Source organism: Glycine soja, chromosome 14 (assembly GCF_004193775.1).
Source record: "Glycine soja cultivar W05 chromosome 14, ASM419377v2, whole genome shotgun sequence".
Taxonomy (NCBI): Eukaryota; Viridiplantae; Streptophyta; class Magnoliopsida; order Fabales; family Fabaceae; genus Glycine; species Glycine soja.
In genome coordinates, this window is record NC_041015.1 from 51,478,324 (window position 1) to 51,502,031 (window position 23,708).

A 23,708-nucleotide genomic window follows, 5' to 3' on the forward strand; every position below is an offset into this window, starting at 1 on the left:
AATATTGATGTGCATATTTAGCTGGCATAGTAGCACTAAAGAGAATCAAACTTCCTTCAAAGCAAGGAATAAATATGAAGTGGTGGGTAGAGATTAAGACTCTTAAAAAGTCAACTAGTAAAAAAAATATCTATTAATTTAATCTATTACTATAATGGATGTACTCCCATTTAATTTAATACATTGATTTAGTAAAATTTAAAAATGAGTACACTTTCAATTAGTACTTACTTTTAAAAGTAAACTCATTCACACGTGAAAACGGACCCCTTTGCATAATTAAATGATTCGTCATAAATGATTTTGTTCTATTAAATTATGGTATATATGGTACGTGCCTCTTCTTTACACAAGAATTTCTTTGTCGAACATTCGTCTAGTTATTTTTTTGCATAAATTTTTTTATTGTATATGCTATGTTTATGAATTTTAAATGTTAAATTTCGCACCTTTTCCTTTTGGAAAATAAGAGTTTATTTTCCGGATATTAATGACACGTGAAGCAAAACCGAGTCAAAGGTGTGGGAAGAGAAGTTAGACCCCTTCAATAACATTCTTACTGTGAGATATATATCTTGTTCTCGGTGGGATTCGTCATAAAATTATAGACGAAATAAATAATTTAGTTCCTGAGATTGTATCTATTTTGCATATTAATTTCTAACTTAATATTAAATTCAAAATAGTCTTTATCTTTGCAAAAGTGTTGCAAAATAGTCATTCCATTAAATTTTAAAGTAATGTCATTAATGATGTTAATTTTAGTGCCACGTGGACTATCCAACGTGGTACTAAAGGATGACGTGGCATGATACGTGGATGTACCTCTTAAATGATGTCATGTCATTTGATGATAACAAAACGAGTAAATAGGTAATTTAGTCCTTGACTTTGTACCCTTGTTGCATATTAGTCCCTAATTTAATGAAAAATTCAAAATAGTCCCTATTTTTTGCATAAGTATTGCAAAATAGTCATTTCGTTAAATTTTAAAGTAATGTTGTTAGTGAGGTCAATTTTAGTGTCACATCATTTGATGATGATAAAATGAGTGGCTTCTTCAAATTTGATGGTTCTGAACCAATTGAGGCATATATACGAAAAGAACCCACACACACTTGCACAAATAAAAAGAACCAAAAATCCACAGCAACAACCTTATCTTTGTAGCCGTCAACACCAATGGGCAAGGTCTACATAACCATTCTCTTTTCCTCTTTTTTTTTCTTTAATTACCATCAATATATCATTCCGGGTTCTGTTTTTTTTGTGTGTATTTTGAATAGGAAGAGAAAAAACTAGAGGAAAACAAAGTGGAGGAGAAAAAAGCAAATGAAGAAGAAAAGAAAGAAGAAGAGAAAAAACCAAAGGAATCAAAAGATGACAAGGAATCCAAGGAGGAATCTGCGTCGCCAGAAATCATGCTAGGCACAACCTTTGCAATACATGGACACTTTAAGCACGATTTCTGGCATCTTTTAAGTTAGAGACTATTTTGCAACACTTATGCAAAAGATAGGGACTATTTTGAATTTTTCATTAAGTTAGGGACTAATATGCAACAGGGGTACAAAGTCAGGGACTAAATTGTCTATTTACTCATTTTGTTATCATTAAATGACGTGACATCTTTTAGGAGGCACGTCCACATGTCATGCCACGTCATCCTTTAGTGTCACGTTGGATAGTCCACGTGACACTAAAATTGACCTCACTAACAACGTTACTTTAAAATTTAACAGAAAGACTATTTTGTAACACTTTTATAAAGATAGAGACTATTTTGAATTTAATATTAAGTTAAAGACTAATATGTAAAATGAGTACAATCTCAGAGACTAAATTGCCTATTCAGTCTAAAATTATAAGCCTGAAGTCATTTGTCATTTGTCAACCTTTTACGTTTACAAATTGTTTTTTGGTTCGATCGACAGAAAATTAAGGGTATACTTTTCAAAAGTACGTTTTTAGTAAAATTTTGTTTAAAAATTCAATTTTAGAAAAGCAAGACTTAAAATATTTTTATTAATTAGTTTGCAAACTTAAATTTACAAACTTTAATTCAAACCTGCATCAAAGAGTATTTCTTTTATACTGAGCATAAAGAGTTTTTCAAACCTAGTTTATATTTTTCTTCTTCTTATTATTATTATTTTAATAATCTACTGGTTCCCGCCTGTATTGTCCGCTTGCTTCATGATGCTAAAAGTAAAACCAACTTGCTTTCTTAGGATGCATTTGTTAATTTTCTTGTCTATGCTAAGAGGTTTAAAGTTTATAATCAACTTAATATGTTTCCCGTTAATTTATTGAAGTCCCTAGCTATCTTAAAAAAATGCAAAAACATTATTAAGTCTGCCCAAGCCCTAGGTTTATTTTACTGTTGTTCTGGGGCTTACTTCTGCCTAAAAACTTTAGGATGGATGGAACAAAGCAAGCTCCTCAAACTTTTATGAACACACCTCATCTCGGTCTCCTTGTGAAATCTCTCCTTTCAATTTTTTTTTTATCTACAATTACTTTAACAATGGACTTAAAATTTTGCTTCAGGAATTTAAACTCAATTTTACTCAGCATCGACATAATATAAATTTTCTTATTTCAGTTTATCTAAACAACGTTTTTTTTTTAAATTTTATTTCTCTTTTATTCTTATTCTTCTCATTTCTTTTCTTTATATTTCTTTTTTATTTCTCTCTTCTTCTAATTGAATATGATAGGAAAAAAATATTTTGTCTTTGTCTCTATTCAACCAAATAAAGCAATACGGATTTAATTGGATATTTCAATATATATATTTATCTACTGAATGACAGCTAGAGATAGTTAGTGATCTTTGAAACAAGTCATAAAGAAGAATGGGGGCCCGGCCCCTTGATGAAATAGATATTCTTGTGGTTACAGTTCATTCACCACCGACAGGGGAATCAAGAACAGCGACTGAGTAACTGTTAAGGGAAATGCATGAATTGGGTTCACATTTGCCAATTGAGGAGTAAAGGTTCAAATTTAATGGATGGTGTCAGCAGTGATTTTCGTACATCTGCGATGTAATAAATACTACTTTGCTCTTAAATATTAATGGATGGTGTCACCGATAATTTTCATGCATATCTGATATGATGTAGTAAATACTACTTCGGTCTTAAATATAAAAAGAATTAAAAACTAATAATTTTTTTAATTAATCACATTTAATTGTATTAATTTTAATTGAAACTATTTTTTTCAACTTATCTTTCATAGAAATTTGGTATTAGGAGTAAAAATAGTGGGTGGAACTAAAATCTTAATTTAATAAAAGATATTTTAGAGATAATAATATTAAATAAAATGAAATTATGCGAAATTTTTTTTATATTTGAGAACAAAAAAAATGTATTTTTTTTCTTCTTCATATATTTGATATTGAAGGAGTAAGTTATTGTATTTTTCTTCCATTTTGGACGGACCACTTAAATCAATCATTAGTGATTAATGCTTATTGGAGATGGTGCTCTAGTAGTTAATATAATTTTTTTTTATCTTAATCTTTTGGTTCATAAGAGGAAATAGACCATAACTAATCTAAATTTAAAGATAATTAAAATCAGATAAAAAATTATTTTTATTAAAAATTAAACTCAAATATTATCTAAATAATTTAATCTTACTTTGAATGCAATCATTATACAATGTTAATAGTCAACCTAATTGGCTGTGGAATGAAGTGTTTGAATTGATCACGGTCCAAGGTTTTGAAGCAAAACAAGAAAACAGTGTGTTAAGTCAACATAAGTATAAAGAGTGACTCATTCTTTTGTATATACTTCTTTTTTTCCTATATAAAAGTGTTGAAGAAAAATCAGACATAGAAGTACTTCCTCCTTCTCTTTTATAAGAAAAAACAATTTTTTTAATCTTTAATAAGTAAATTTTGACTATTTTTATTTTATTTTTAATGAGATTATATTTAAAATATTTTTTATTTAATAGGAAATTTATGTTTAATATTAAGTTATAATGAAAAATAATTTAAGAAAAAACATTTTTTAATTAAAAATGACACAATTAATAAACTTAAATAATTTTATTAATAAACGTGAAATTTTCTTTTATAAAACAGAACAAAGGAAGTAATAATTTTGTATTTTGGACTTGGTTTGGCTTCTTTGAATAATCATGCACGTCAACATTATGAAATAAGGTTGCATTATTTCTTTTTATACACTTTTTACGATATTTTTATAATATATTTTTTCTATCTTTTTTCATTTTATTACTTATTTTATGCTATCATTTTAATTTCTTTTTCTATTTCTCTTTTAATTATATTGTACAATTAGAGTTTTTCTATGAAAAAAGACAAAGAAAGTAATGAATGCAATGAGTTGTGCTTGTTTTAGATAACACTTAAGATGAAAAACGAACATGTAAAAATTAGTGAGACTAGAAACGAATGAAACTTTTTTGAGAAACTAAAAACAAATTTTTGTAATTCTAGAGAGATCAAAAATATATTTTATGTTTAATTTATATAAAATTCTAAAAATGTATATGAAAATATAATGAATATTCCAAATTTTAAAAAGATATTGTTTATTTGAAAAATAAATTTAAAGTTGAAAAATAAAAAAGCAACATTATTCTTTAAAGGATAGTGTATTAAAATAATATTGAATCACTCTTGAAATAATATTCTCTAACTTATTACTATTAAAATATATATTAAATGATTGAGTTGAAAGTATAGTTAGTTAAAATTGGAAAAGAAGGAGAAATCTAACATAAGGTGAAAATTCTAAAACAATACAAAAAGATAATTTGAGACATGTTTGAAAACATTTAAAAGATTTCTTTAATTGTGAACCATGTCTCTTAGAAAAAAGATATATACTGAAAATTTATTTTAATATTAATGGTTGATATGGTAGGTGGAGAGAAAATAAAATTTTGAAAATTGAATTGAAAAGAAAGAAAAATGTTTCTAAAAGTTAACTTTTCTCTCTCTTTTCTTTTATTTTTTTCCTCAACTAAATACATCATCAATTGTGTTTACTTTATTATTTCTGTCTTGTTTTCTTTCATCCAAATATAACATTAAAAAGGTGAGGATTCTATTTTGTTATATAAGTGAAAATTATTGATAACTCTAGTACTGTAGTTTCAACCTTTAATATTAGCTATTTTATAAAAATAATTGATTTTTTCACGAAATTTATATAGCCATAACTATTATGTCAGAAATATTAATCCTTAATTAAGCTTAATAACGCAAACACCTTTTAAAAGACTGGCCAGTGGCTACCTAGTCTATTTTGGACGTGAAGAGACAGATTTATATATATTTATTGATCGTATTGCTGTAACTAATTATGTTAGAAGTCCTTAATTAGCCATGCACCTATTAAAGAGTGGCCATCTAGTCTATTTTGGACTTAAATTGGTATTGTCTATTTATTTAACACGTTATGCTTATGATTTTAAAATAGACCATTTAGCTACTACACCAGGTGCACGTTAAGATGAGGCTTGATCTTAGCCAAAAGGCCAAGTTTGATGTTCCATATAGGACACAAGACACAATCTCTTACACCCCGACTTTAAAAAAATTAAATAATATAAAAGCCTTCAACCTAAATTATTGGACTTACTAGGCCAAACCTTTTTTTTTTTTTATCAAATTAAATCTTTACAATCTTTATATAATTCATGAATTAAAATTAATACTATTTTATATATTTTATACATAGGACAAATTAAATCTCAATTTATTGTAATTAGGACTTTTGACTCTCTAGTAGAATTGTAAGGTATTTTGACAAGGTTCGATCGTTTGGATTGACTATGAGATTAATCTTTGATTTGAATTTAATTATAATTAAAAAATTTTATGTCTCCTCAAAGGATGTATGGTGTAAGAATCGAATAGATATACTCTCCTAACAGTTTTGGAAAGCCCATATTTTATTATCTTTCAATTGTTGCTATAATATATAATGTGTATACTTCTTTTGCTGGGCATAGTAATAAGTTTTTATTCTTTATTATACCTGCATATTTTTTTTTTTACCAAAAATGATATGCGTAGTTTTTTTTTTCCTTTCCTCATTTTCTATATTGGCAAGTCTGCAAGAGAATGAACACAGCCTTAGGCTACTATATGATTAATTTTAAGGTTCAAATTTCATCTGATCTAAATTTACAATACATAAATATATATAGTTAATTTTGTACGAACCAACTTGGAGGTGGATTGTTCACTTGGACTGTTATATTAGGTTCTGCACTTCTGATGTCATTCTATGTTTATCAATTAAGAGAAACAAAATGTTATCAATAGCGGAAACAAAACCAACAGGTTTCAACTTTCAATGCAATTGTCAGTAATCTTCTGAATCTACTAAGTTGGTTTCAGTGTACCGATTTATGCCTCTTTTTATGTACTACTTTTAAGTTCAATATTCTATTTTTGAGTTGGAGGCTACTTATATTGCCATCCATCCAATGAGTGTTGATGTAATAATGTTGCTAAAACTACGAATTTGAACCTATGCATCAATGGAAGTGTTCTTCATGACCATCAATATCAGGTTATTTTTTCCTTTCAACTCTTATCACTGCATTCTTGCAATCAATAACTTATTCAACCATTTTTTTATAATGTGAATGTCATTTGAGGCAAACATCCAATAGCTTCATTTTGTAATATAGTTCTATGGCTCGTGTTCTTGCTTATAATTATACTTAAGAAGGTGAATTGAGAGAATTATAACATTGAATTGTTGGTTGGAAAGAAAAATTTAAGGGTTGAAGGAAAAAGAGGAGAGGTGGTGGATTCCAATTGTCCCATTATCATTCTAACAAAAATGAACCGTGGCTGATAAAGAAGGTGGATTGAGATAGCTAGCCTAATAACCTTGGAGATAGTGGCAAATCCAAGACCCTAAATCAATGGAAACAAATTATAAAAAATAAAATTAATGAATTTAATTATATAAATATAGATGAAATAAAATATAAAAATATAAGATTTTATTTACAAATTTAATGAATTTTAAAAAATGAGGGGTGCAAGTGTACCCTCTTAGCCAATATAGGTCCGTCACTGCTTGGAGAGCTGACACCTTTCAATAATGGTAATGCATGGATACTTCAGAATTTATGACGTATTCGTATCTTATTTGTATCGGACATCGTTAAATGCATTATATAACTGCCTCTAGATCAGAACTTAGATGCTTTATATTCTAACCTCCTATATACATTTTCTTTAATGGAGACAAATTTATCATCGTAACTTGAATTGTAATACTTTTATTGAAATTTGGTTAGATAATACTTTTTCAATAAATTTTGCAAGAGATTAAACACTAGTCATACGATAATGATAGCAAATCAAAATAAATATCAGCCGCATTAAGAAAAATAAATTAATGAAATATAAGAAACATAAATACAATTATATTTAGAAAAATGTTAGCAACAAACTCCTTTAACTTATTTCTTTTAATACACCTTTTACGATTTCTTAAAATTCATTAAAAACTACCAAATTATAATCAAATCAATTTCAATCAATAATAAAAAATGTATTAGAAAATATATTGCTAACATTTTTCATTATCCTAATTTCTTTTTTAAAGAATTATTGTATTTTATGTATTGTATGGTATACAATATCCGTGTAAAATAGGTTTTTTTTGTCTGCATCCTTGTAAAATAGTAACCCACCTATTAGAGATAGATAGAGCGGGGGTGCAAAGACATTTTGACATTTAAGTGAATCTTAGTAAAAAGATGGGTAGGAGTGAACATAGACAAAATTATAAGGTGCTTGAAACATAAGGGTTGAGGTCTTTCAAGTCATGTTAATCGGCTTGAACTCAATAGGAACCTACGGCCTACAGCTCTGGCTAGTCATTAGTCAGATTAGTCAAACGCATTGACTGGCTGAGTTATATAAGTTGTAAGGGTTTAATATTTTTTCAATTAGCAATACAGTTCTTACTGTTAACTTGTTAACTAGACTGCTTATGTGAAAAATATTTCTCAGTATTTTTAGTCTATTTTTTTAACCGTAGAAATGAAAGCCAAGTACTAAAGAGTTTACTACAACTCTTGCATTCCGTTCAAAATGTAAAATTGTGATTTTTTTCATTTTAATCTCTAAAATGCTTTTTTAAACACTTCTAGTTACTATAATTTTATGAACAAAAATGATAAACAAAATTTTATAGGTACTAAAAGTGATGAAAAAAAATATTGTTTCTCATGTCTTTCTCTCTCTCAGTCCATCTATTGGATCAAACTAACATAGAACCGTTTTTTCTATTATTTGGTCCAAACATAGGTGGTCACACGTAACAATGTCCTCGATGACTGCCTGGGTGAATATGATTTCTTCAATTTTTTTGAATTGCTGAAAATTTTTCTTTGATATGGCTACATGTTTATCCTCAAACTTGTGAAGCCACCTGCGAAAGCACCATTTAGGCAAAAGAATAAGACAATTTATCCAAAATAAAACCAAACCAAACCAAGTCAAGACTATCATCCTAGAAGTAAATAATTAGGGCAAACAAAGTATATGACAGGAATTAGAATAGGAATCCATATTTTCAATGCACTATACTCGCTTGGATGTATACAATAACATATTTTCATATGTATGCGTATGCAGGGAGCCAATCAACTTCGCTAAATTCTTTTCATTCTTTACGGACAATCCACTCTTAGAAATCAAATTCAGCAAATTGCAATATTTTCATAGTCACTGATAGACATCGACAGATTGAGCATTTGATTACTTTTAAATAACAAAATTCACGACAATCCACATTCCAGATACCAAAAGTGATTCAGTCTTTCAAAATTCACATACCTCATATCTCAAGAAGGTTCAAGCACATGCTTGAGAATCTTTGTCACCATTTTAAGGATATCTTGTTCCTTACATGAGGTCACAAAATTTACTGACAACAAAATCCTTTGGTTAGTTCCTCAGTACGTGAATATGATTGATGTTAGAAGGTTGATACAAGATTAAATCTGCAAAACCATATTAAAGCCCAGATGAACTTTCTTACCCCATGCAAGAACTGGAAATTCCCATTTCTGTTTAGGGACTGTCATTACATATGAGGCAACCTGCAAAAGTATATTACAACTTTGAAATAGTAAATTGCTTATATGAGATATTACTTGGAACTTTGAAATAACTAGGGAATATATATACCAAGATTGATGCAGCAATGGAGTGAGGAGACCTAAACAGAATCGACATTTCCTCTTTTTCGTACAGAAGATCCATAATTTCCATGCAAGTTTCAATGCTAATCAATGCGCCAACTTTGGCCACTCCACTGAACTCAATGATTCAAAAGCAGAAATCAACGGGAAGACACAACACAAGAAACAGACTTAATTAAATTATAGAGATAAAAATATGAGCCACACACTTGAACTGAATCCAAAGATCTTCAAGGAACAAAAAGGCAATATTCGTTGTGCCAATCTCAAAATTCAAAACCTGCAATGTTACCAAACAATATCAGGATTAGAATTAGCTCAATTCATGTAGTTCATGATATTGATACCAATGTTTTAAAAAACAGTTTGCAACCGCAAGTACAACTGCAAGCACAACGGTTTGTAGGGTCTCTGCAATTGCAATTGTCGTAACCTCAGCCGCATTTGTTTGCAATTTTCCACATTATTAAGGATTGGGACAAAAACGCAACTGCAATGTAAAACCTTAATTGATACTTGATTGCTTGGGCTTCAAGTTAACTTATACCTGCATGAATACCACCTCCTGTAGAACAAGTACCCAAAAAAAACAATGAGAGAATAGAAAAGGATAAAAAAGGGTTGGTGATGATGAGAAGGAGAGAAAAGAAAAATGGGTGGCTTACTGCTTCGAGGAAATTTCGAGAAGTAAAGTGCTGTTCCTTGATGGATGCATCAGCCAAGGACTTGAAACATGTAACGGAAAGCGGTCGAGAATCGTGTATCTGCATTGGAAATGTGACAATCAGATAGGAAGAGAGAGAGAGAGAGAGAGAGAGAGAGAGAGAGAGAGAGAGAAGGAAACCGACTTTAGACGAAGTCCATAGAGAAATAAGCACAAACAGCTGCAAGGTGCTCTGGGTGACAGGTGGAAGTAGGCAGCTCGAAGAATGTCCAGCATTAATGAAACTTGGTAGGAGATGAGAGGACGTTATAGAATGATTAAAAGAAAAGGAAGCAATAAATAGAGAGATTGGAAGATTACGCACTGAGGTAAAGAGGGAAAGAAGCGATCGGCGAAGAAGGAGAGTGCGGAGTATTTAACAATGGGGGAAACTTGCAGGTGCTAATTAATACCATTATTAGATTAAATTAACAAAATCATAAGCAAATAGATAATTCAGAGTTTACTTTACTTGAGCAGATTCCATGAGGAACTCAACCATGGGGAGCCGCTCACACCCACATTCCATTGGATTGCTATTTTCTAATAACTTCGATCACAGTATTATTAGAGAGTTACCTTTGGATAATATGTACGAGAAGATTTCAGGTGATAATAGGTTTCAGTATTTATTTATTTTTTTGAAAAGAATTTTTATTTTCAAATTTAGAAAATTTAGAAAATATATAAAAAAATACTCTAAGGTGTCATTGCATTTTAATTTCTTCAGAAAAGACTAAAACAAACTTGATTTGTTGTTTTCAGTTTTTGACTTGTTTTTAAAAATATTTTCTAAATTTTAATTAAACATATTTTCATTCATATTTTTTAAAATAAAAATAAAAAATACTCAAATCAAGCATCAATTAATTCAGTGACTTTTGCCAAATTTCAAATGGAAGTGAGTTATATTGATTGTTCTAACACTTTGTAATTGATTACATAATCTTGTAATTGATTACACTGTGATGAATTCATTACTTCTAAGAAACTTTGAGATCAATCCATTTATCCATCCTGTTTGATTGACATTAAGCATGAATAAAGAAAAACTAAGACTTGATATACCATTCATGCCTAGATCAAAATCATTCAATACAAATGTCACATCTTTTAAAACATGTTTGACATTGTAAAATCATAAAACCAAGATCCTAAGACTAATCTTTAAGTCTTTAATATTCGATAACAATAAAAGAATAGCATGTAAGCTTCTTTTGTCTCACCCTGAATGATTGCGAATGTGAGTGAAAACATATTTTCTTTTGTCTCGTACAACAATTGTCTATATAAGTTCCACATTATTTTTTTCTTTAAAAATGTTTCATCAATTTGGACAATCATATTGAAATAAGAAAAATTTTTAATGCATGGTTTAAACAACATAACACACAATGAAGAATCAAACCAAAATGACTCTTCCACACTATTCACAATATCTGCAAATATTTTGTATTTAACAATTATATCTAATACAAAATGTTGGTAGTTTTTGTCCATCTTATAAAGCAATATGATTGCTAACAATATCTAAATGAGTGCCATTTGTTTTGTTTTTCTTGTCTTTTAGTATATTACCATATAACCAACACAAGTTTACATCTTTGTAATTTTAATTTTTATTAGGATGACAAAATTTGTATTTATTAACCAAAGAACACATTCTATAATTGTAAATGAGTCTAACTTATGACAATCATGAAAAATTAGTAAAGTTATACAAGTGTGATACCATCATTTTTTACTAAAATAATTTTTGTCAATCCAGTCATATTTTAAAATAAAGATATTTAATTTTTCTATTTTTAAAAATTAGTCATTTTGGATCGGGCATCCAACAAAAATATTGACAATTAACTCTACTACAATTGACTACCTTATAGTCCACAATTAATGACTTGATACCCGTTTATTAGTTAAATATGATCAAGTGAGTTGGATTTTTGAATGTCTTTGGCTCCGGTTAATGTCGACCATCACGTGATCCATCATGATCAAGCAAAATAATCCAAAAAAATAGATAAAAGATAAGGTTGATAAACATCAACGATTAAAGACAAGTTAAAATCAGAGTAACTTTATTATACATAATTATCATAAATACACATTAAATTCTAATTGACAATTTGAACACAACTTTATTTTTTATGTCCAAGAACTCTTATGACTAATTTATAAATGAATGAGGTTTTAAGTAAGAAATAACCCATCATATCAATTTATGTAAGTAATAAGAGATTATATAAATATTTTAAAAATATTTATGATCAATTAAATAAATTTTAATCATTTTTAGGAATCATGATTCTTAGAATTCATCATTCTCAAAAAATTATTGAGAAAAATTATGATTTTTGATATAAAGTTCTCCTTTTCGAAACACAGCCTAAAACTATAAACAAAATAAAATATGGCATTCAAAAACCTTAATAAAATTAGAATGTTTTTTTTTTTTTCTAAAACGTTTTTTCTTTAAATATTTCCCCCCTTTAATTTTGATCCCAAATCAATCAACATTGAATTCAATGTGGCGATTAAGGGATATTAAACTCATATCTCCCCGGGTGGAAACAAAGTACAACAAGAATGAGAATTTAGGCAAAGGTTATTAAAAAAATAATTAAATAATGAATAATAATTTATATATATATATATATATATATATATATATATATATATATATATATATATATATATGTATGTATGTAGTTGAGTGGCGCAGTTGTAGAAAGGGTGAACGAAGATGTTTCCTCAGGAGAAATCATAGTAACGGCTATCAGCAGGGGCAGGGGGTGGGTTACAGTCACAGAGAGCGAGTCCGTCGTGGCACTCGCAGGTCACGTGCCTCCACTTCCTCCGTTAGGGTTTACGACCAGCACCAACCGCAACATCGACCTCCTTGGACTGATTTCGACGTCGCCTATTACCATTCTTACGCTCACCTTGGCATCCACCAAGAGATGATCAAGGTAACTTACCTTCCTTCTTTTCTTTTTTCATTTACTCTATTTTCCATTAATTAATTAATGCTCTCTGCCCTGCAGGATCGTGTGCGTACGGAAACTTACAGGGATGCAATCATGCAGCATCAGAGTTCCATTGCAGGCAAAGTAATTTTTCCACCACGCATATAATTTCATCTGTTCACTTTTGCATGCAATTTCATATTTTTTTACTGGAGTTTCTGCAAATGCAAATGCTCACTTCGATTTGTTGATGGAAGAGAAATAACACCTTTTTTCTTTTTTTCTTTTGGATCCCTGTAGCTGATAGGAGTTATAGAACCCTCATCCTAATATGGTACATACATGAATGCAAAACCTTGGTCAAAACTAGACTTCAGCCTCTATATAAATGGCTATAGAAAGATTAAGGGACAGAATTCAGTGGTTCAACAAAATTGTGTTTTTGAGTACTTAATACTTTGTCTCTAAACCCAACTTGACCAATCTTTATAAATGGACACTCTCTCAAACTGATCCCAACCCATGTTTCCTTCTTTGTGCTCATGTGCCTCTAATGCCCTGCTGCCCTAGTCTTTTTCATCCTAAAGTACACTTTTTGATGAGTGGGAGGTTAATTCCTATCCACACACTCAATTAACCTTATTTTCACATTTCATTAAAAATAGGTATTTTTTTTAAAAAAATTAAGATCTACTTATCATAACTGTTAAATGTGAATTTTCTGTATTTTATTTGGGAATTCTTGAAATACAATAAATCAATAATCATTATAATTGCAAAAATATGATACCTCTATTTTATACTTAATTGTTATTACAACTCTTGTCCTAAAGAGAGGACTTTTTTCAATTGAAGTAGGTCAGTTGGTGGCTGACTGAATCCATGTGGAGGGCTTCTTGTTGGGGGTTGTGTTATTGTACAGTCAACAAATTAATGATACTTGTGTAACATATACATATGCTGTATCTTGGATACAGATCTAACCATTGATATCTCATGCATAATTTGCTTGTTTTGTTAATTTCTTTTGGATTGATTGTTGGGCTCTGGACGTAGCAGCCTGCTATCAGAATTGTTTTTGTCTCTGTGCTGCAGCAGTTGCACCACCGTTACCGTTGTAGCATTAGCATGCTTCTACGCTGCTTTCCAATAAAGTCGAAGCTGTTGCAGTCTCAATTCACCAATACACGCCTCTTGTCGTGTGCTACAATCCCAATCACAGCTCTGAAAGAATGCAACTCCTTAGCCCATGCGAAACTGTTGCATCAGCAAAGCATCATGCAAGGTCTTCTTTTCCATTTGGCGACAAACCTCATCGGCACATACATAGCTTCCAATTCTACTGCGTATGCGATTCTGCTTCTGGAGCGCCTCCCGCCGTCCCCTTCATCGGTTTTCTGGTGGAACCAACTCATAAGGCGCGCCCTTCATCTCGGAAGCCCTCGTGACGTTTTCACTCTCTACCGTCAGATGAAATCACTTGGCTGGACCCCTGACCACTACACCTTCCCTTTTGTCTTCAAAGCTTGTGCCAACCTTTCCTCTCTCTCCCTCGGTGCTTCCCTCCATGCTACTGTTTCACGATCTGGCTTTGCCTCTAACGTATTTGTCTGTAATGCCGTGGTCTCCATGTATGGAAAGTGTGGCGCTCTCCGTCACGCACACAACATGTTCGATGATTTGTGTCACCGAGGCATTCAGGACTTGGTTTCTTGGAATTCTGTTGTGTCTGCTTATATGTGGGCTTCCGATGCAAATACTGCTCTCGCATTGTTTCATAAAATGACTACACGTCATTTGATGTCCCCGGACGTTATCAGCCTCGTTAACATACTTCCTGCTTGTGCTTCCCTGGCTGCCTCACTGCGCGGAAGACAGGTTCATGGGTTTTCTATTAGAAGCGGATTGGTGGATGATGTTTTCGTGGGAAATGCAGTGGTTGATATGTATGCCAAGTGTGGCAAGATGGAGGAAGCAAATAAGGTTTTCCAGAGGATGAAGTTTAAAGATGTTGTTTCTTGGAATGCCATGGTCACCGGCTATTCTCAAGCTGGCAGATTGGAACACGCTCTTTCTTTGTTTGAGAGGATGACGGAGGAAAATATTGAGTTAGATGTTGTGACATGGACAGCTGTTATCACTGGGTATGCACAGAGAGGGCAAGGTTGTGAGGCTCTGGATGTGTTTAGGCAGATGTGCGACTGTGGTTCTCGTCCGAATGTGGTCACTCTCGTCTCCTTACTTTCGGCTTGTGTGTCTGTTGGAGCACTGCTTCATGGGAAAGAAACTCATTGTTACGCCATCAAATTTATTCTCAACTTAGATGGACCTGATCCTGGGGCCGATGATTTGAAGGTGATTAATGGTCTCATTGACATGTATGCTAAATGCCAAAGCACAGAAGTGGCTCGAAAAATGTTTGATTCAGTATCGCCAAAAGACAGGGACGTGGTTACCTGGACTGTGATGATTGGTGGGTATGCCCAACATGGTGATGCTAATAATGCTCTTCAACTTTTCTCCGGAATGTTCAAAATGGACAAGTCTATAAAGCCTAATGATTTTACTTTATCATGTGCCCTTGTGGCCTGTGCTCGTTTGGCAGCACTGAGGTTTGGTAGGCAAGTTCATGCTTATGTGTTACGCAATTTCTATGGTTCTGTTATGCTATTTGTGGCTAATTGTCTTATAGACATGTATTCCAAATCTGGAGATGTAGATACCGCTCAAATTGTTTTTGACAACATGCCACAGAGAAATGCCGTCTCTTGGACATCTTTAATGACCGGGTATGGCATGCATGGACGTGGTGAAGATGCTCTCCGTGTTTTTGATGAGATGAGGAAAGTGCCTCTGGTGCCTGATGGCATAACCTTTCTGGTTGTGCTTTATGCTTGTAGTCACTCAGGAATGGTGGATCATGGAATCAATTTCTTTAATAGAATGAGCAAGGATTTTGGGGTAGATCCTGGACCAGAGCATTATGCTTGCATGGTTGATCTCTGGGGTCGCGCTGGTCGTTTAGGTGAAGCTATGAAGCTCATAAATGAAATGCCTATGGAACCAACCCCAGTAGTTTGGGTGGCCTTACTTAGTGCTTGTCGGTTACATTCAAACGTGGAACTTGGGGAATTTGCTGCAAACCGTTTGTTAGAATTGGAATCTGGAAATGACGGGTCATACACATTGCTTTCAAACATATATGCTAATGCCAGACGCTGGAAAGATGTGGCTAGGATTAGATATACGATGAAACGGACTGGAATCAAGAAGAGACCTGGTTGCAGCTGGATACAAGGAAGGAAAGGTGTTGCAACCTTTTATGTGGGAGACAGATCTCACCCACAGTCTCAGCAGATATATGAAACACTTGCAGACTTGATTCAACGCATTAAAGCCATTGGGTATGTTCCTCAGACAAGCTTTGCTCTTCATGATGTAGATGATGAAGAAAAGGGTGACCTGCTTTTTGAACATAGTGAGAAGTTGGCTCTTGCCTATGGCATCCTAACATTACATCCACGTGCACCTATTCGAATAACCAAGAATTTACGCATCTGTGGTGATTGCCACAGTGCTATTACCTACATATCCAAGATTATTGAACATGAAATCATACTGAGAGATTCAAGTCGCTTCCATCATTTCAAAAATGGATCCTGCTCATGCAAAGGATACTGGTGACAATGGAATTTATCGTTTCCATTTAATTTATGACATTTTTGCTATGAGAGAGGTAAGGCAATTATCTTATTTTACGACACTCGTTACAAATATACAATTTTCTTTATAACTAGAAGGAACCTGCTAGTACTAGTAGGGGATTTAAGTAGAGCTTTCGCAAGGAGGCTTAGATTCAAATCTCATTATTGCCCATGTACACACAAAAATATCTTTATAATTAGATCCTTGTTTGTAACATACTCCTCCGCTCTTGGATATAAGAAAAAATCGATTCACACATTAACTAAAGAAACTAATTAATCGTATTTAACTACATCAATCTCTTTTTTACTAAAGCACACAACTTTGGGCCCTAATCAGCACATCAAACATAATAAGATTGGATAGGAGAAGGGTTGCTGAGTAGAAAAGAATAAGTTAAGCTATCTATGGGATTGGCTTCCATGCTAGATTGAGCTCTATATGGTTTTGTATAACCCAATGGATTGTGTAATATTATCTTATCCAGTGTTTGTTGAAGATATAACATGAATGCAATATTTGGGCTATTGTATCATTTGTATGAATACAATTCATGCCACTGTAGCATCAGTGGCTCATACTGTATATGTAATCTACAATAGCCATGCAACAATATTGTGAATCATAATTATGATTTACAGTAGTATGAAGAGTACTCATCGACAATAGATCAAATAGCAATCCAATGCTTAACTTCAATTGATCCCCGTTCTCTCATGTCAATCATTTTTCCTGAGATTGTGAAATATAATAGCTCATTTTTTGAATATTTTTTTCCTTGAAAATATGAATGATGGTTGTCATATGATCTGTTTCTATTTGAAAGACTGAGAGAATTCTCATTAGGCCTTTTTTGTTTCCCTTACCTATAAAGCATTGTAATTTGTAATAATTTTTTTTTCCTATAAATTTTTCTTGCTTAGTGAATTATGTTACTTTGCTCAACATTTTAAATTTTGTAAATTGTAATACCAGTTGTACATTGATTATCAGTGTGTCTACATATTCTTTTTTTCATCTCTTCTGTCTTGGACAATTTAGTGGTTGCTCTTGTTTTGTTTAATTTCATCTTTTCTTTTTGTGGGATTTAGAGAGCAAAGAGTTATGTAGTTGTTCTATAAGTTTAAAGGTTGAGGTTATGAATTTTGAATTGTGAATAAGTTGGTTAAGTAGCACTTTTTTTTTACCTTGACCTACTTGGTTTCAACTAGCTATTTTTTTTTTGCAAGCAGGCAAATGAAGTCGTGAAAGCAAATAACTTGTCTGATGTCGTTGTTGTATTGCATGGGCGAGTTGAGGTAGACTCCTTTGACCAATATATGGTTTTCATTTTTCATAGATGCTATACTTTATACCATAGTTACTTAGTGCATGGTATTCTTCAGTATGTGTATGGGTGCATGTTATGTAGCATATCATATGTCGGGGTATATTTCATTTTGGTATATTATTTAAATTTGTAATGTGTTTTACAATATTAATTAGTATCTATTAATATAATTTTTTGATTTTTTAAAATTTACAATATCTAGGCACACATATATATAATTACTTTAAATTAATTTTTCTTATATTTTAATAACTTTAATCATTATTTTAGGTTAATATATTTTGGGCTTTTTTCCTTAACAATGTGTTGATCCTCTTTCCAAAACTAATTTTTCTATTTAAATATTTTAAACTTTTTCCCATCCAAACCCCAGCCCTGGCCTCTTCCTACTGCAGAAGCATCTTTCAATTTTTCCTCTCTGTCTCTTTCATTGTTTTCTGCCAGTTCGCGTCATGCTCTTTGAATCCCCTTCGATTGTCTTCTTCCATAAGCGTTTTTTCCTCTTCCCCTCTTCCAAATTCTATTATGTTCAAAAAACCCTTTGATGTGAAGTGTTCAAGGAAGAAGGGCTTCAAATGCTATCTATGTCTCTGAAACATAAAATGGGTTAGAAAGTTGGGGAAAAGAATTTTTAGCCCCAAAAGCCCTAAACATCATTGTTTCAGGATTAAAACGGGACATTTGAAGCTATATCAAGGTAGCACTGCCATAACATGTGAAAAGCCGCTATTGTGGCTGCAACAACTACTTGTGAAAACTTCTGCTATTTGAATCCAATAACAGCCTAGGGCCGTTCCGAGTTGCTACTATGCTGTAGCGTGCCATTGACTACTAAGGGTCAATCATGTCAGCATCTCTTTATTGTCCAATTAATTTATGAAATGTGTTATATAATGCTGAGATGTAGTTTCACCTCTCAATCTATATTATACTAAGCAAATAACTCTAATGTTGATCAAGTATTACAAAACAATGTAGGTGAATAATCCACGCTCATTATGATCAATAAACTTGAAAAGCAAATGCTGTTTAGATTTTACATGAAGTGGTTGGGTTCAGTACATCTAGCCCCTCTATCCTTGAAATAAAAATGTACTCCTTGATAAAAAAAGAATAAACTTATGTGGTAAAGGTCTTCAAACAAAATTTGAAAATTTAATAAGAGAAAAAGAGAAATTGGACTCTCGACAGTTAAATTAAACTTAAGTCTAATCCAACAGATAATGTTTGTGAGTGTGAAACTCTTCAAAAGAGTTGTATCAAAAAATTGAAGCTCTATTTATTTGAGTCACGAGAGCCACTTCTCTATGTATATTTTCACTACCCCAGTTCATGATTTGCTTAGGTTTTTATCTTCCTTTTATCACCATCCCACTTCAAAAGTATGACGTGGTGATTACATATATAGCCATTATGAGTTACCTAGCCTTTTTCTTTTCATCATATTTTATCATCATCCCATGGGAAATGTAATATGTGGGGTTTACATGGCCTTGGGTTCTCCTACCACAATGGCTATTATTGGCTGGCTGTTTTGGTGTGGTCCTCCAAGGTTGTATCAGATAAATCCACCTCTCACTGTAGTTTCTTCTCTTTCTCTCTAACAAAATATCATATTTTTTTAGGTTTAATATATATTACTTTTAGGCATTTAGCAAATTCTGCTTTGAAATTTTTATAGTTTTTCCTTTTTCAACTTTATGTTCACTACTAAGAACAAGCTGTATAGTTTAATATTCACCTCAGGTTATGCTTTTTGTGCAGGATGTTGAAATTGATGAAGAGGTGGATGTTATAATTTCAGAATGGATGAGCTATATGCTTCTATATGAGGTGCTTATTAGGATTTTTCTGATTGTTCGATTAATGTATATTTTTTAATATTGAAAACTAAAATAAAATTTCATGAGATCAGCAGAGCAAAACCATAAATTAGCTTTCAAGGTGACTGATAGTTTGATAACTTAAATAAATTGAAATTAGGATAAAAACAAACTAATTCTATATCACTGCTTTTGAAAAGATAAATCTGGCTATGACTCGTTTGATTTAACACAAACACGCTCACAGAAAAACATTGTTGGAGTGCAAAAATAGTGGACATGTAATCAACTGGACTGTGATAGTTGACATATTAGAGCATCTCTAATGCGGGTGCTTAAATGAGTTGCTTAGAGTTAAGCAACATTACTTAACAAATTTTTCCATTGTAGCCGATGTCTTGCTATACAGCTAGGAGAATATTCTTTTCATTATTTCAGGATCTCCTGTATATTCTTTCCTTTTTAATCTCTTGCCAATTAAGAGGAGAATATCTCTCAATTCTCTCCTATTTTTAGCTCTAGATTAGTGTACATCTATTGACCTGAATGGACTATACATTTGACTGCTTCACTGATTTTCCAGTAGCTGGTTCAGTCCGTTTTTTTAAACTTTGGAAGTTTTCATTTGATTTCAAATTAGTGGTTAGATTTGTCAAAGAAAAAGTCAAGGTATAATATCTCCATGGTTACCATCTAATATCCATGGAGATGTAAAAAACAATGCTTGTAATTTATTGATATACTGTCTTTCTTTCATTCTTTTCCTTTTTATTTTATGGTTGGGGTTGGGGTTGGGGTTGGGGAAGGATGACTGCTTCATTTCCAACACAAGTCTGCTCCTGTTTAAATGATACTTAGACATCAGCATGAACTTCAATTTCCCGGCTTCTAACAGTAAATCCACTTATGATTTGTATTGGTTTGAAGATTTTTCTTTTCTTGTAGAGCATGCTTGGAAGTGTTATTAATGCTAGAGATCGTTGGCTCAAACTTGGTGGTCTTATTCTTCCTTCAAGTGCAACGGTATGTCTTATTTATTTTTGCTTAAATACTGATATATAATTGTTTATACTATAGGGAATACTCCTAAAAGGTTATTTTGTCTTGTACAAGCCCGGCCTATTATGGCTTCAAAATTGGATTTATGATTCCTTATGCATGGATCCTAGAATTGCTTGAATGTGTTTGAGGGTTCAATAATTACTCGATTTAGTTTATCTTTAATAATGATTTGACCTTTTGGTATCTTATAAAAAATGCTAATCCTTGGTGTACTTTTCTCCAGTTGTACATGGCTCCTGTCACACATACGGACAGATACAGTGACAGTGTTGACTTCTGGCGCAATGTTTATGGAATTGATAGTGAGTTCTCTACTTGGTAACTTAGATGACATACCAGATGTTATGAAGATTGTTGGAAACTGTTTATATTCTTAGGAATTAATGTCTAGGATAGTGGAATAGCCAGATTCATGCAATAGTGTTTATTAGTACTTTGAGGAGCTACATTTCCTCTTTTATTTTTCCCACCTGCTTCTCTTAGATAAAAAATTAGGGGTGAGACAAATAGGACAGACAATATTATCTGGTTAAAAAATCATACTAATTAATTTATAAATCATAACATGACATAAACTTTTATTTTTTAGTCATGCATGCATGGACTTTTAACATTAGTATACTTATAAACCAATGTAAGATTTCTCCATTAAGCATTCTTATATTTATCATTGTCTCTTCCTTAAGATTATTTGTATATTAAACACGCTGTGGTGAAGGATTCAAATAAAATAATATAAACTTTCTCTCTTCATTAAAGATGTCAGAAACATCATGAATACAATTAGTTTGAATCAACAAAATAAACTCCAATGTATAGCTTTAGAAATACTTTAGTTAAAGTCTTTACTACTCCCTTGCCTTTGATTAAAACTATATGCATTTTAGGCCAAAGTTGAGCAAATGAGAGCGCAGACACATGCAAAAATTGTGAAAAACATTGCTATGGCAAGGCAAAGATCAGAAGAAAAACGTGCAGCAGCTAAAGCTAGAAAAAATCGAGAACCACAAAAAACTGCGGCTCAAACATAATAAATTCGCCAAACAAGACCGTTGCCCTCTTCCAATTACATTTGATGTGCTTGGCTGTGATATATGAAGAAAATGAACCTTACTACAAGATTGATTATCTTTTGCTGTTTACCGTCGATGATATGGGTCATTAAAACTGGTATATCATCTTATATATACGTTACTTAAAACCTTGTAATTTTTAAACACCTAATTGCTACGTACCTTAAATTCATTGCTGACTGATGTTTACAAGTCCCAAAACTATATATATTTTTTTTGTTCAAAAACCATGGATACATTACAATTAGCTAAATTGTGTGTTGTTTGATGTTTTATTTCACTTGCATTTTCAAATTTGGGAGTAAAATCATGTGCTCCTGTTCAACATTGGAAGTATCACGTGAATGTACATTTAAAGCTATGACAATTGCAAAAAAATATTCTAAAAGGGTTACATAGTAGACCGTTTTAGAATGATATATAAAATAAGGCAGTTATTCAAATAACCAGAATTAGAAAAGACAGACTTACTAAGGCGGTTATTAAGTCACCCGTCTTAGTAAGTGTGCAACATTATTGACTTCCTACAACGGTTATTCAAACAATTGTTTTAAAAAGACAGATATAGTAATGACTATCTAAAATAGTTATTTGTATGACTGTTTTAACAAGCAGTCACATTTTAAGATGATTATTCAATTAACTATTTTAGATAGTTTCTCATATGTTTAAATTGGTTTTGTATAGGCTCTGTATTTTTACGATGCAATCGTTTATGACGGGTGAAAATTGTCATAAATGATATTATATAACTGACTTAAAATGTCTTATCTCTTGTAGTGGGAATAAATAATAGTGTATGTGTGATTGAATTAGGAATTTTTTTAATACTTATGGGTGTGTTAAAATGAAAAATTTGATGTAAAATACTATCAATGGATTATATTGTTTTATATATTATCATCATTCAATTATAACATTATATAACAATGTTAAAAAAATGTGAAATGTGTTCTTTTACGTATAAATTTCCCTAATTTGACAGTAGCCGGGGAAGCAAACATCAAAGAAACTAATTCTGTTAAAAGGAACATGAAATTCAAGAAAAAAAATTGATTTAGCTAGAAAGAACAATTAAAATCTATAAAAATAATTGAGATACACAAAATCTATGTTAACTGATTTCAATAGTTGAAACTGGAATTTGTAACATTGTTTTTCCTCTTTTATTCCAATAAATATAGCAGCTCACTTATTCCAAAATGAAATTACTAACTGTTATACCACGAGTATAATTGATTTCATTTAAATTGTAATAGAAATTTATGAAATTTCACAACATATGATAAAAATTTTACGGTCATGAAGTTTAATCCTAAAACCCTTAGATATACATTTTGTTAATGAAAAGTAGACAATAATGCATTGTACAAATTCAGGATCAACTAAAAATGCAGAGTGTGGCGGCTAAAAATCACTACAAATGACATTTCTTACAACTAAAAAGTTGTCAAAACAACGCTTGTCACAAACAGCTTTTGATGGATTTCAAATAGCCGATGGTATTGATCCTTAAAAAATCATTAGAAAAAGCCTCAAGTTACTAGCAGCTAAAAACTGCCGGTAATTGGGTTTCTAATGATTTTCAACTTGTATTTATTGACAACTTTTAGCCGCTGCAAGTAATAATTTACATTGTTTTTAACATTTAAACTTACAATTATTGACAACTTTTAGCTGCCACAACAGGTAATAATTAAAAAAATGGTGTGGTTTTTTAATCAAAATGAGAATTTTATTATAATAATCACTATTTTTATAACTAAAATTAAGAATAATTATATGGATGAAATGCTAATTTTAGTTAAGAATAAC

The 23,708-nt window shown here is 31.6% G+C and overlaps 2 protein-coding genes across 4 annotated transcripts; one reads left to right on the forward strand and one right to left on the reverse strand.

Annotated features, from left to right (window-relative positions):
- Window positions 1-8,157: 8,157 nt before the first annotated feature.
- LOC114384516 (cyclin-J18) lies at window positions 8,158-10,518 on the reverse strand. Its single transcript, XM_028344210.1, has 10 exons — window positions 10,407-10,518; window positions 10,260-10,336; window positions 10,080-10,179; window positions 9,897-9,995; window positions 9,779-9,796; window positions 9,441-9,511; window positions 9,218-9,344; window positions 9,069-9,129; window positions 8,864-8,954; window positions 8,158-8,456 (listed from the first exon to the last, which is right to left on the reverse strand). Exons 1-9 carry the CDS (start codon window positions 10,461-10,463, stop codon window positions 8,872-8,874), a joined length of 693 nt encoding a protein of 230 aa, XP_028200011.1. The 5' UTR covers window positions 10,464-10,518; the 3' UTR covers window positions 8,158-8,456; window positions 8,864-8,871.
- Window positions 10,519-12,770: 2,252 nt separating this feature from the next.
- On the forward strand, window positions 12,771-22,155 carry LOC114385338 (pentatricopeptide repeat-containing protein At5g16860). Of its 3 annotated transcripts, none has more exons than XM_028345372.1 (8): window positions 12,771-12,903; window positions 12,979-13,044; window positions 13,996-16,636; window positions 17,838-17,903; window positions 19,700-19,768; window positions 20,704-20,781; window positions 21,044-21,122; window positions 21,708-22,155. In XM_028345372.1, the coding sequence occupies exons 1-3, from the start codon at window positions 12,895-12,897 to the stop codon at window positions 16,582-16,584; spliced, it is 2,664 nt and encodes an 887-aa protein (XP_028201173.1). In that variant the 5' UTR covers window positions 12,771-12,894; the 3' UTR covers window positions 16,585-16,636; window positions 17,838-17,903; window positions 19,700-19,768; window positions 20,704-20,781; window positions 21,044-21,122; window positions 21,708-22,155. The 3 variants fall into 3 exon arrangements, with proteins under 3 accessions (XP_028201173.1, XP_028201174.1, XP_028201171.1); XM_028345373.1 differs by having other exon boundaries at window positions 13,999-16,636; XM_028345370.1 differs by lacking the exons at window positions 21,044-21,122; window positions 21,708-22,155 and having other exon boundaries at window positions 13,960-16,636; window positions 20,686-20,781.
- The last annotated feature ends 1,553 nt before the right edge of the window (window positions 22,156-23,708 follow it).